The 12,740-nt window shown below is 40.5% G+C and overlaps 1 protein-coding gene across 2 annotated transcripts in view; it reads left to right on the top strand.

The window, feature by feature from the left end:
* The first annotated feature begins 341 nt into the window (after window positions 1–341).
* gabrb4 (gamma-aminobutyric acid type A receptor subunit beta4) overlaps window positions 342–12,740 on the top strand; it is a 56,412-nt gene continuing 44,013 nt past the window's right edge. The window contains exons 1-2 of one of the 2 annotated variants that reach the window (XM_038709622.1): window positions 342–1,424; window positions 3,407–3,501. In XM_038709622.1, coding sequence (XP_038565550.1) covers window positions 1,345–1,424; window positions 3,407–3,501 — 175 coding nt within the window. In that variant the 5' untranslated portion in view covers window positions 342–1,344. The remainder of the gene's footprint in view (window positions 1,425–3,406; window positions 3,502–12,740) is intronic. The other variant, XM_038709621.1, reaches the window with a different exon arrangement.

Here is a 12,740-nt window from a genome sequence, read left to right as displayed (position 1 = left end):
ACCTCCTCCTCGATATAAAACACAAGCTTGTGTGATGTGCGCCTTAGCAATTTCCAGTAAGGATGTTTATGTTTTAACATACAAAAGAGCGACTCCTGATTCGTGAAAGGGAATTAAACAAATGATACCAATAAAAACAGTGTGCGTGTTCGTGTTGTGTGTGCGTGATTGTGTGTGGGTGCGAACGTGTGTGTTTCTGTGTGTGCGTGTTTCCAAAAAAAAAAAAAAAATGTGGCAAAGTGAAAGAAATGCATGAAAACGCACCGGCACACACTCACAGCATCCTAATGGGTTTGAGAGAGAATAGACAGACAATTCAGCGCATGGACAGGCTGTCGCTAAGGAATTCACCTTAGGTGCCCCCCTTCTTCCCCCTAATAGAACATTATTTTAATTTCAACTAAGAACTAAACAAAAAAATATATATTAAAAGGAAAAAAGAGACAAGATTTCCTCACTTTTGAATCTCTGTCATGTGTGGAGTGTTTCGTGAAGAAGACGAGCGGATCACATAAACGTGTCCAAACGCCATTTAACGTTGGGCAGCGGAGGCAAGTGGACTTTTCAAATGGGTTTGCATCCTTGATATGAAACCCGTCCTTGTGATACATGCATTGGCGTACTGGGGGCCATCCATATTTCTCGGCATCTAATTTTTTCACCAGAGGAGTGATATAGTCTGCTCTGACGTCTGCATCAGATATTACCCAGTGCTTTTTCAATGTGCATTTTCCCCTCAGTGACTTTGCGCTGATCTACATCATCAGCAGCAGCAGCAACGGGAAAAAAAAGGGAATGAAGATTTCATTTTTCTTTTTTTTAAACCCACCGCTCCCCTCCTGCCGACCAGCGTTTCCAGCTCAAACAAATATCTTTTAACAACATCACGTTGTGGAATAGTCTGGCACCGGAGCATCGCTGGAACCATGCCTCTTCTGCAGATTTGGACTGGGAAATTTCATCCACCAATTTGATCAACAAGAGGCTGCTGCTCAGTCATTCATGCCAGTGTTTGTTTTTTTAAGGGGAAGAATACTTGTCATCACTTTTAAAAGTATTGTGTATGCTGTTTTTTGAGCAAGATGTCTGATCTTTTGGTGTTGGTCGAGGGGCTCTGTGACCTGCACGGATTTCCATAGCCGGGGAAAACAGCGGGGGCCAATTACGATTTTTTAAATCGAGAAGCCTATTTTAATGAACACATCGCAAGCATAGATGTAGACTAGTTTATTCGACATTTTAAAAGGCAATTATTTTTTTAATTGCCAGGTTTTACTTTGTGCATTTTCTGGAGGACCACTGGACTGGTTGGATTATAGAAACTATATATAAGGATTTGTGGAGATGTTGGGTCGTCAAGAAGATAAATTATGTGGAATTTTCTCTGCTCTGGCGGCTTTGTCCTTCTTATGCTTTGTTCAAAGGTAAGAAAACGTGGCTTTGGAAAACATTTAACCCCAATATACATGATAACCGGTCAATGAAAGGCTGAGAAGTGGCAAATCGTATTAACGGGGTACCCAGGCCTACTTATTAGAGGCATTGCTGCCGATATATGTTCTAATAGATGGCAGTGTGGCGCGCGCGAGCGTAAAAACATGCGCGTGCACGGTATCAAGCCTATTGTGAAACGTAACCTACTCCCGATATCAAAATGGGGATATATATGTATGTGTTTTAGATAGGGCGACTTTCAGTGCGACCCCCCCCCCCCCCCCCCCCCCCCTCCAAAATAACAGCCGTCAGTAGGTTTAGCCGTTGATAGATGATAGGATCAATCAGCAGACGATCGATTGATTACTGCACGGTAAGCAGCTCTGGATTGAGTTTACGCTGCTGTAACCTCTCGGCCCGCTACTTATTTTTTCATCATTTTAAACGCAAACTAATATTTCTAGTCAAATAATCACCTTAATTGCCCCTTTTATCGACCGGAACCAAATCAATCAATATCGAAAAACAATCCCAGCAGGTCATCATGCCGTTGCTCTCAAGATAGGAGACAGGGTTTAGCCTACGATTATTTAACGTTTCAATAACTAAGCTCTTGTCTAGTCTTCCTTGTGATGTTTACAGCATGCATTACTGCACAAGCATCTCCATGATTCAGTCAGAATATCCTGGATTATTCCTTTATTGTTTTGTTGTTAATGGCACTGGTACATATCTCTCCCTTGTCTGCAGAAACCTATAGCTTCACTTAGAGATTTAGGTGCTCAGTGAGAACTGGGTCGCACTTTTTGACATTTTGATTCCATTATAATAACCCCGAATAACAAGTGTCAGGGGCGTAATCTTGTATTCAGGTGTAATTGATATTCCCCCCCAGTGTTGCTCTCAGGTGTCAAACACACAAGTAGTGTAACTGGCCAGCTTGATGAACAGCAGCATTAGGCTACCTATAAGCTAATTGAACAGTGCTTCCCCGACCAAGCCAAGGGCTAGTGCTCCTATCAGGGGAGCAATTTTAACCCACTTCCTTCTCTCTTATCCCCCTACACTCATTCCACACCCTCCCCTGTAACAAGGAACCTCAGCTGGAGAGCTGGCCTCGTTCAGGTGATGCAGGTCATGGCACCAATGTTATAGGTGTCAGTCAGACTAGTGTGGACTATATGTTCTTCCTGGGGACAGTCTGCTTCTAACAGCATGAAGGGAGGCTGTATTAAAGCACAGAGCTTATTTAAATACACACCCGAGATTAAGACTGTGCTCCTACCTGATAGCAGAGCCAAATAAACTATGACATTGTTATTATTAATCACTGTTTTGGAAGACCAACATCAACAAAATGCTTGACAGGTGTATTGTCATCACATCCCCTCAGCTGATTAGATGAATATACTGTAGGTGGGGCAACATTTTTTAACCTTCCCCATGACAACACAAGAATCTTTTAATATTATGTAGGATGTCGTTGTATTTGTCTGACAACGGACTTTAACGTACAACCCCCCCCCCCCCCCCCCCAAACTACTAGCTATAATTCTTTGCTGTGTGAACGTTCAATCTGTTTTCATATTTATTCTTGGTGACGGCCAAGATCGCAAAATTAAAACTGAAGTTGACTGAGATAGATAATGGAAAAAAACAAGTGAATGCTTACTTTAGAAGAAATTGGGATGAATGGATGAACGTATGTGTTGGCTGTTGTTTATTCCTCTTTCCCTTTGTCAAAGCCTCACCATGTTGACGTAAAGGCTCCCTCTTTAAAGGTGCCATTCTTGTCATTAATGTTGGGAACAGAGAGTACATGCAGTAATAATTTTCAGGATTCATCATACAGTACAGTTGGTGTGGTGTAGAGAAACAGAAATGTCTTTGCCAAAAATATCAGGCATCCCGTTTTTGCTGCTTCCCCCCCACTGCTTAAAATGGCTCTTACATTTGTGGTTTCTGCCCTCAGCTCCTCCACTGGAAGCACCGGAATGTCTGTGGCCAAGACCACCGTGGACAAGTTGCTGAAGGGATATGACATCCGTTTAAGGCCTGATTTTGGAGGTAGGTGTTGTGGCTACATCTGTTTTAGAGTCTCAGGCTCACTTGTCGAGGGTATTTACAAGTCAAGGTGTGCACACAATTATATTTGCCAGTCAATCCTCTGAAATCTGTCAAAGAGTTGGCTTGTGGCAAAATGTATGCTTTGAAGTAACTGCTACCATGTCATTACTATGCATCTATTCATATATGATACGAAGATGGCTGCTCCTCGAGAAGTAGGGCACACACGGAGAAGAGCAGTCAAATGCTATGTTTTTTTTTAAAGCAGAGATCATGAACATATTGATTTTTTTAATGCTTTTCTGATTACAGATGCTTTATGGTCTGTTTTACACAGCAGTATTTTTGAGAATTTGCAGATCATGGAACACCTTTCCACCCCATTAACTTTTATTGGAAATTGGGCATCTTTAAGAAAAGCTCTTTAGAATAATGGTTATTTTGATAATTGCTGAAAATAGAGGGAATGTTGGACAAGTCATTAGTGCATGTCATTTGGGTTGATTATTTTATTGAAACTAACCAGAATAGATGTTTAAAAATAGTTCGATTTTTAAACAGCATAGAAGTCCATTGCCAATGGTTTTGCCAATGATGGTTACTTTAATGTAAAAAATAAAGGTTTGAAGAAAAACCTACGTATAGCGCCTGTCCCTACAATGTATATGATTCCTTTAAGGAGGATGTTTCCTGTTTCATTGTTTTGACATTGGCATCTGGGGTCTGGTCTGTGCAAGGCCACTCGCTGATGACATCATAACTCAACACTGACTGACAGCCACAGTGATGGCTTTAATTCAAAGCAGTATATCAGTGTGCCTATTCATTTTATCACCAGCTTTATTGTTGCTGCTTTACACTTGCATTCAAAAACTTTGTATTCAGAAAAGCTTATGACCGCTTACTACAATCACTGTCTGCAAAACAAAGAACAAAGGGAGGCTTTTTACTTCCAGGGGATGTTAACGGAGTGTGATGTTAATTTAATGAGAGCAAGTAACACAATAGTGTGTGTTAGTGTAAGTAGTGTAAGTACATCTGTCACCACTTAAATTTGCTCCAGGTCCACTGTTGCGTGGCCAAAAATCTACCTTATCTTGAAATATATCGACATGCTGAAAAAAACCCACGCATGCAAAATTCATGATCATCCGATGTTTGCCACCAACATTTCTCCTCTATTATTTCTTCAAATACTTCTGTTTTTATTGAACGTGTACAGTTAAGCACAGTCAGAAATGATAGAAGTGGCATTCAACTTATTGAGAAAAGAATGAATGCTGGGTAGACAATGTGGCATGACTCACCTACAGAGTATGACTGTGCTTTGCAGCCAGGTTATTTGTAAAAAAAAGCTAGACTACATTAAACAAAATAATTTAATGATTACATGATACATATGTTTATTGCCTCAAGAACTTTACATCCTAATTCACCATGGAAGTTTGGCTTTGATAACATATGTTTAGAATATTGAGTATGTTTCACTCAATGCTAGAAGTACATTGATTAACATTTTGTAGAAATAATTTGGGTGATTATTTTCATATTTAACGGATACAATCTAATGCATGTCATTTAAGTATGTATTATTCACAAGGATCTTACTTAGGCTGCAAGCAGCAGTTTGTCAGTTCTATGACTACACTACACCTGATGAGAATGAGAGCAAGCAGTGAATAACGTATAGCAGGTGTGCCTCCTCATATAACCTTCTCTGGTTGCATGCTCTGCCAAAACAGATGCTCTGATGAAGGCTTATGTGCCAAAATGCGTTAGCCTGATGTTAGCCATTGTATAAATATGTTATAGTTGAGGTTATGTCTTCGTACTGTGTTTTGGAGTGCTGCCATTTCAGAGTTGTTTCATACATTCAGTAGAAAGAAATGATAGCAAGAAGCAAAGACATGTCTTGTTCACTTTGTTTCTGACAGTTGAATCAACTTTATAGTATGGTAGGTTTCACATTAAAGAATTTTATTTAAGTCTCTTTTTAAATATTAAATCTCACTCCAGTGCAAAGTTAATGTTTCTATAACATATTAACACCTTACTCTGCCCCAGTAATGTAGCTATTGGGTAGATGGTGCTGCCAAATGCAAACTATTTAGGTTTCTCGCTGCCTCTGTTTAAACTCATCTTGTCTTCGTCACTGGCAACAGTATTGTCAATCACTAGTTCTACAGTACAAGCCAAAGCGAAGAGACAGAGAAAATATCTAAATGTGACCAAGATCTGATCAAGTTTTGCGGCACATTTTTGTTGTATCACCCTTCTTCCTCTTTGACATAGATTGGGACAAAACAGTCCATTCCACAGTAAGTAAAGAGAGTTGTCTTTATGCGTTCACGGGGTAAGTCTGCCATTCTTTGCTCTTCAGTAAACCTTCAGAACTTTCTACACATGACACATTTGTAGATATAGGACGTGCAGCATGACTACATCCAAGTATCCAGATGTATTTTAATCATTCATTGTTGTGCCACACCCTTGGTGTCGCACTTGTTGATGATACTGCTTGATCAGTAAATTTATTTTTTGGCTAGTCTTTGGGAAGAATGCTGGATGCTTGATTTGCGGGTGCAAAGCACCATGCTCTAGTCAATCTCCCACCCTGAGGATGCCTTGCCAAGAAATCTGAGCATCCTGCTGGCCTTATCCTTGGTTATCATCCTCATGTATTGAAGTCTTTGGATTTCCTCAGAGAAGGTTGTCCTTCAACAATGCCTATTTCTCTCTTTAAAACTTCAGGCTTCATTGGTTCTAGATGTCAAACCTTTAAGCTCCTTGAAACGCTGCATGAGTCTAGTGTCTGCTTTGACTGACCTGGAGAATAAATGGTGCCACAAAGCCGAGTGAGTCATAGATGGAGGTTACCTTGAGTGTTTGCATAGTTTGCACAGCCAGGTGATGAGGTTTCCCTGAGCAAATGTACTCTCATGCGATAGATTGTTGGGATTGAAAGTCCCAATTGTCCCACCAGAGAAAACAGTCTTGGTGTTCTGCTCTTATCTGAAACTGATAGAACATGCGTTCATTAACACACATTATTGCTACTGGACCCTTGCAAAACTGACAAAGAACATTTATTGAAGTATTTATCAATTCTGGCCCGGTAAGCAGATGGTCATTTAATAACCTTCTTAAACTTAGCTGAGCAATCAAACACGACACTAGACTTTCTTGGTTTCTGCGGGTGATACACCCCATGGTGAGGGTGTTCTAGGCAGGGCTATTGTTAGATTCTTCTTTTGGAACCTTCTCACGATCTCTGCAGTCAGTTTTATTCATCCTTATGGTATTGCTTGTCTTTCTCAAATCTCTTTCTCAAACAAATCTCCTATTGTCTAGCAGTCTCTTTGCAATGACTGCCTACCTTGATTTTGATACCTTCAAAATCTCCCCCATTACTGATATGAAGTGCAGATCCTCTTGAGAGAAGTGAGCATCCTCTACGGTTCTTTTGTCGTGGTCTGATTTGAGCACCTTCACCGCATCTGGTAGAGTGACTTCCTTCACTTGTTTTCAGCATATTTATCGAACATCAGTTATTAAAATTAGCAGGCGACTGAAGAAAATGTGTCACTTGTCTCACAATGATTCTGTGGCTGATTGATAGATGTTGCTTCTCTTGATTGGTCTGTTTGGACTCCTCCGTTTCCTTTGACCTTTCCCATTCTCCTTCTCTTCATCATCCCATTGTTCTTGCTTCCTTTTACATGTGTCAGAGAAACTGAACGGTGTCCTAATTTCAAACATCCAAAGCAAAATTTATTTGTTTGCTATCGACTTCCATTAACATGTGTAAATGCTGAGGTTTGACAAAAGACACGCCCTTATTTCTTCAGAGCTGCTTGCCACATGAAGAGGGGTCACCTGATTACAAGCTATCTTGGCTTCTTTTGTGACAACCTAAACAAACTGGCCTGAAACCAGTCCTTGATTGGTTCTTCAGTCAGACCTTTCTGTTCCACCAATCAGGAAGCTTGGTGAGTATTCTTTGGTTTTAACCACAGTTGTTTGGGACTTCAAGACAATGCTGATTGAAAACCGCAAAGGAAATCTGAGAACTCTATTAGTTCAATGCTGTCTATGGGTCATATCTTTCACCATGAGGTGAGCTTATCCCTGAAGGAGTTAGCAGTTACAAAGGTGCTTCAATACATTTCTTCTAGGATGCCCCATGCCGAAATGATAGGCTGCATCTATGCCTAACAGAAAGCTCAAAAGCTTTCTTTGCACGTCCATCGTGTGGCATAGACTTTCTGGTTTACTGGAATGTTCTTCCTGCCTATCAATGTCTGAAAAGACATTAAGCAGTTTTTGGACCTTAGTGGGTCTCCACTGAAAACAGAAGGCTCTGATACTGGGAGACAGCTTGCATTGATGGACTCTGCTATGGCAATTGCTGTAGTCCTCATGATGAGCGTTAGTAGCAGGTTGTCCCCTTGTGGCATTTGTGTTCATGTAAAAGCAGGTTGTACATATGTGGCATATTGTGGTGCCAGGTGCCAGGGGATGTACTGTAAGACTTCTTGGGTTGTGCATGTTTCTCCTGCAGTCTTGGAGTAACTCTACGCTTGTACACCTCTTGTTCATAGACTTGTAGTTGTGCTTTTTTTGTGCAGCATTCTACTTCTTAACTGTCTCTAAGAGCGCTATCTACCTGCGCTTCTAATCTGATGTATTTCGTCTTTTGCGTCATTTTCTGCTTCTTGTAGTGCAAGCTTTAAGGTTTCCAAGCTCTTGTTTCCCATGTACCATTTCTTGTATGACCTTCAAAGGGGCTTGAGATGTGGCTAGCAACTTCTTGTTTCTTGGCAGAGGCCACGCTTAAAGGTCTTGATCTTATGCTTACACTGCTTGCAGACCTTGGACTTTGAGAGCTTGAACTGGACCTCTGGGATACTGCAGATAAGAACACAGAGCCAGTCTTATTCCAGTATGCTTGTTCTTTGAGAATCTTGACGTTTCTTTTCAAGACGATTCCATGCACATTTCAGCATCTGTCTTGAGATGTCTGTCTAAAATGTGCACCTGGTGGTGCACATTTTAGATGGATGGTTGATGGATGGTCTACACCAGGGTTGAGAAGCCGTCATTGAACAGGGGAGGGGGTCTACGCCACCACTTATCCCCCACTTACAATGCTGTCCTTTCATCACTTCCCAGGAAACTCAACAAACGTAACCTATTGGCCTCAGGTGAAGATACCAACGATGGTCGTTCAGTCTTGGCCACAGGTAGTCTTAACGACTGTAATGACTGTCGTCACAGCAACAAGGAACACTAACGAACCAACGGTATCGATGATCCGGGCCAACGACCCCACTGAGGTTAAATAGCTGAGTTTCCCTGCCAGTCAGTCAGAACTGAAGAAGTCCTTTGGATGAGGGACGAAACGTCTTCCAGTATCTTCAACCAAGTCCAGTTGCCCTTGATTTTAACCTTTTGTTGGATAACTATGACCTGGATGACTGAGAATCTTCATAGACAACTGTCTTGAGATGGCATCACATGTGTCTACTTGGCGGTCAGTCTCTCCATCAGGGCAGTGTATTGGCGTAAGTCTTCATAAACTTATTTTACATATGTTGAAGCACATCAGATCTTGGTCAAAAGGTCTTAAAGAATCTAACTGCAGAGAGGTCCGACGAATGCTTGGGTTTCAACCCTTTACCTCAGTCTCTCTTGGTGGGATTGTGTCTGAAGGTTTGTTATCAAGGTTTTTAGACTGCTGCTGTATCTCTACAGCTCCACCATTATTGTCGAATTCCCATTTATTAGTTTCATAATCATACCCAGCCATTTTCAGTATTGTTTGAATGGATGTTTCATGCTTCTTTGTTTAGTTGTTTGGAAACTTAAATGTAATTAACTTAGTTTAATTAACTACTTTGGCTTAAATGACTAATTACTAATTAGTCTGTTGTTTAAATTGCAATAATAATACTAATTGCAATTGCCTTAGCTTTATGACCTTGTAATTTTAACCAAATTTTAAGATGGATTTTTTTTAACACGTTACTTCTCTTTGGCTCTACACGCAATGCTCCTGAACTCCGCTTACCACTAGCATAGGTTACCTATGTATGCACAGTCTTGTCATGTCTGATGCTAGAATTTCATGAAACTCTGAGAAACTTGCTTGCAGCTCCATTGATAGTAGTTCTCTCTGTAGCTGCCTTCCAGTTTAAATCATGAACACAAGGACTTCTTTTGGTTGTGGGCATTTATTTTTGCACATCCATGCTGTCAAGCATGCCATGAGAACTAGACACAATAAAATACACAAAATCTTGTGGAATAGAGAATAAACATCAAAACAAATATCTCACAAACAAAATATAGCTTAAAATATAGGGAGGCTATCACATTGCCATCACGTGAACAACGCGAGAATATTAGCAGTTAGCCTTAAAGCTTTACTAGTCTTCACTCAACTCATATGCTCATGAACTTTACTATAAAAGCAATGTAAACTTAAAACTTTATACTCCGTTGAACCTGGCAGACTCCATTGTAATGCAAGAATATTGATTCTTCTATGGAAATATTAGACAGTTCCTTATAGACCATTGTTATGTATGGTGTTTGTTATATTTATGTTTATTAACAAAAGTATTAATTTAACTAAAACTGTATGACTGATGGTAGCTACACTCATTGATACATATTTGACAAAAAAAACAGGCAGCAGACATACACAAATCCTTCACTTTGAAATAAAATCACACATCATTTTAAAAAACACTGCAACAGCAACTCAAAACACATCTTGTCTACAATGAAAGATCAACTTATACATAAAATATGATTGGGTAAAAGAAGCATATTTGCTATATTTCTCTGTAGACAGAGGGGCACATTTGCCTTAATTACCCTTTATCTTCAACAGAGAAAGAAAATGAATTTGATTATGATTTCGCAGCGATAACAAAATATTAACAAAATTAGTTTGTGTGTCATTTCACCATTTGGTTTAAATACCCATGATTTATATCAAACAAACAAGAAATGGATTAACGCAAACCATGTAACAATATCACTTTGTATGACATGACTGAATTCTAAGCAAACGTGTAAAGAAATGAATGAGTAATTGTTTTGATTTCTGATTTTAGATTACATAATTCTTTGTATTATACTTATGTACTATATGTTGGTGTTGGTTGCTAAAATATCTGCCATTATAGCCCACTATTGTCTAGCAGCCTGTGAATGAGTGGGTAGAGCAAGTTTTAAAGAGTGAGTATCCCCGGCAGAGAGTAGCTGTGCTTTACCCTCAGGCCAGGGAGCTGCAGTCCGTCATGTCTTGGTATTTCCAACATCAGTCAGCTACTTCTGTCGTGACACAACTGCTGACGACTTTCAGCTCTTGAGATTCAAGAGGGTGTTAATGTGGCACAATGCTGGACACTGTCGCTCCTAACAACCTGGGCAACACCCATATTTAAAACTAAAACGAACTCGAAGGTGTACATTGATAGAAAAAGACTATGGTTTGAATGATCAGAAAGCGGTTGCCATAGGATTTTAGTGATGTATTGTGGCCTTTCCACCAGTATATTCAGATAGAGCTGAATCATAGACCGCAACCCCCGTATAACCTGAATGATGCATTACACATACTTGCCAACCCTCCCGATTTTCCCAGGAGACTCCTGTTTTTCATTACCCTCCCCCAGTTTCTTCCCGGGGTCACACTTCTCCCATATTTCTCTCGATTTATGAAAAATGTTCAAAACTTTTTGTCCTTTTCATTACCGCAACCTGTTTCTGACATTGTACAGCATGTGGTAGCCCAGCAACTCTCTCCGTCTCACTACTGTTTCCACCCGGACAACAATACAGCTACAACAAATGTCATTTCCTAGCATGCACATGACGCAGAAGCACGCGTCATGTGCATGCTCACGCAACAAGAATGGCAAAATGCCTTGCTGATCATGTCACATGCCTGTGGCATTTTAGCAGTGTTTATTTCAAAAGCACAGAAAAGTGTTGTTTTGAGTAGTTTGGTCGATCTGATGGTGTTAACTGGTAAGGCAGATGATTCAAGGGGATGTGTTAGGATGATAAGAAGATAGGCCACATAGCAATATGGTCCCATTTGTGAGTGCCAGTGAATTTTGTGGAGGGAACTAACGTTTGGATAGAGTATAGGGAGAGATTGGGACAGTGATAATGGGATTATGGATGAGAATAAAAAGAGATTTGTTCTACTAGATGTTCCTAGTGTGTTCTGGTTCCATATGAGGAACTAGTATTCAAACCACTGTGATTTGAAGCCCTCATTAGGTAGTCCAGAGTTTCAAAGTTCACAGCCATTCCAGTAAGTAAGGGCCGATGCCTATCTTATGGCAGAGTTGCACCAGTCCTTGGAGTGCTGTGACTTTGTGTTATGTTTGGTGACATGCACTAAGACAGGCTGCTTAGAAGGTTTAATGATTACAGCATACGGTTTTCTGTTAGTAGAGTTCCCTCCCTTGACTTTAAAGAAATCCCTTGAGATTTCTCAGGGTCATAAAGATGGCTGCAGAAATGGGAAACTGAAGTGGGGAAAAAAATAGTTGCCAGTACCCCATCAGTAAAGTCAGTAAATATGGACACATAATCTGCGACACATGAAAACTTAAAAAATTAAGGCGGACATACACATAGAAGCAACTACACACACTGATGGTGGTTCCTGTGGATGTTTCAACCAGTGGCCAGAGTGCAAAAGTCAGGCTACTGATGGTTAAGGGTGTGGCTTTTAGTCCCCTTTGCCATAATTGCCTCAGAGAGATGACTAATAGAACTGGAACATTTGCACAGACTGGGGTTCTTTGGGACCGTACATTTTTACCAAGTGGATGGCACACATCGTATCTGTCCTGAAAGAAAAAAATGGACACGAGCCCATGATTTAAAGGTACATGGATTTGATCAGGTTCATCCACCTACAGTAGTGCAGACATGGCCAGTCATGTGCCATGGAGACCCAACAGTCTACAGACTTTCCTACTAACCAAAGAATTCTCCCATCGATTAGTACTCTTCATAAGTAGAGGAAAAACTCACCTGCAAAATCACGTGCTGATGTGTTCAGAATTGGCTGTACCTGAAAAGAAACAAACTAAAGCTCCAAACACCTTCTGTAGTGTGACATACTTAGATAACACAATCATCACAGTGGGCCTGTACCTAGTGGAAGATAAATTTAGCCTCAACGAAACCTCCGGTCTTAAGAACCT

The sequence above is a fragment of the Micropterus salmoides genome, unplaced genomic scaffold, assembly GCF_014851395.1.
Source record: "Micropterus salmoides isolate LMB-PRFRI ecotype aquatic unplaced genomic scaffold, ASM1485139v1 Ms_hic_scaffold_9, whole genome shotgun sequence".
In the NCBI taxonomy this organism is placed as follows: Eukaryota; Metazoa; Chordata; class Actinopteri; order Centrarchiformes; family Centrarchidae; genus Micropterus; species Micropterus salmoides.
The sequence above is the reverse complement of the archived record's forward strand: the minus strand, read 5'-3'. Positions and strand labels throughout refer to the sequence as shown.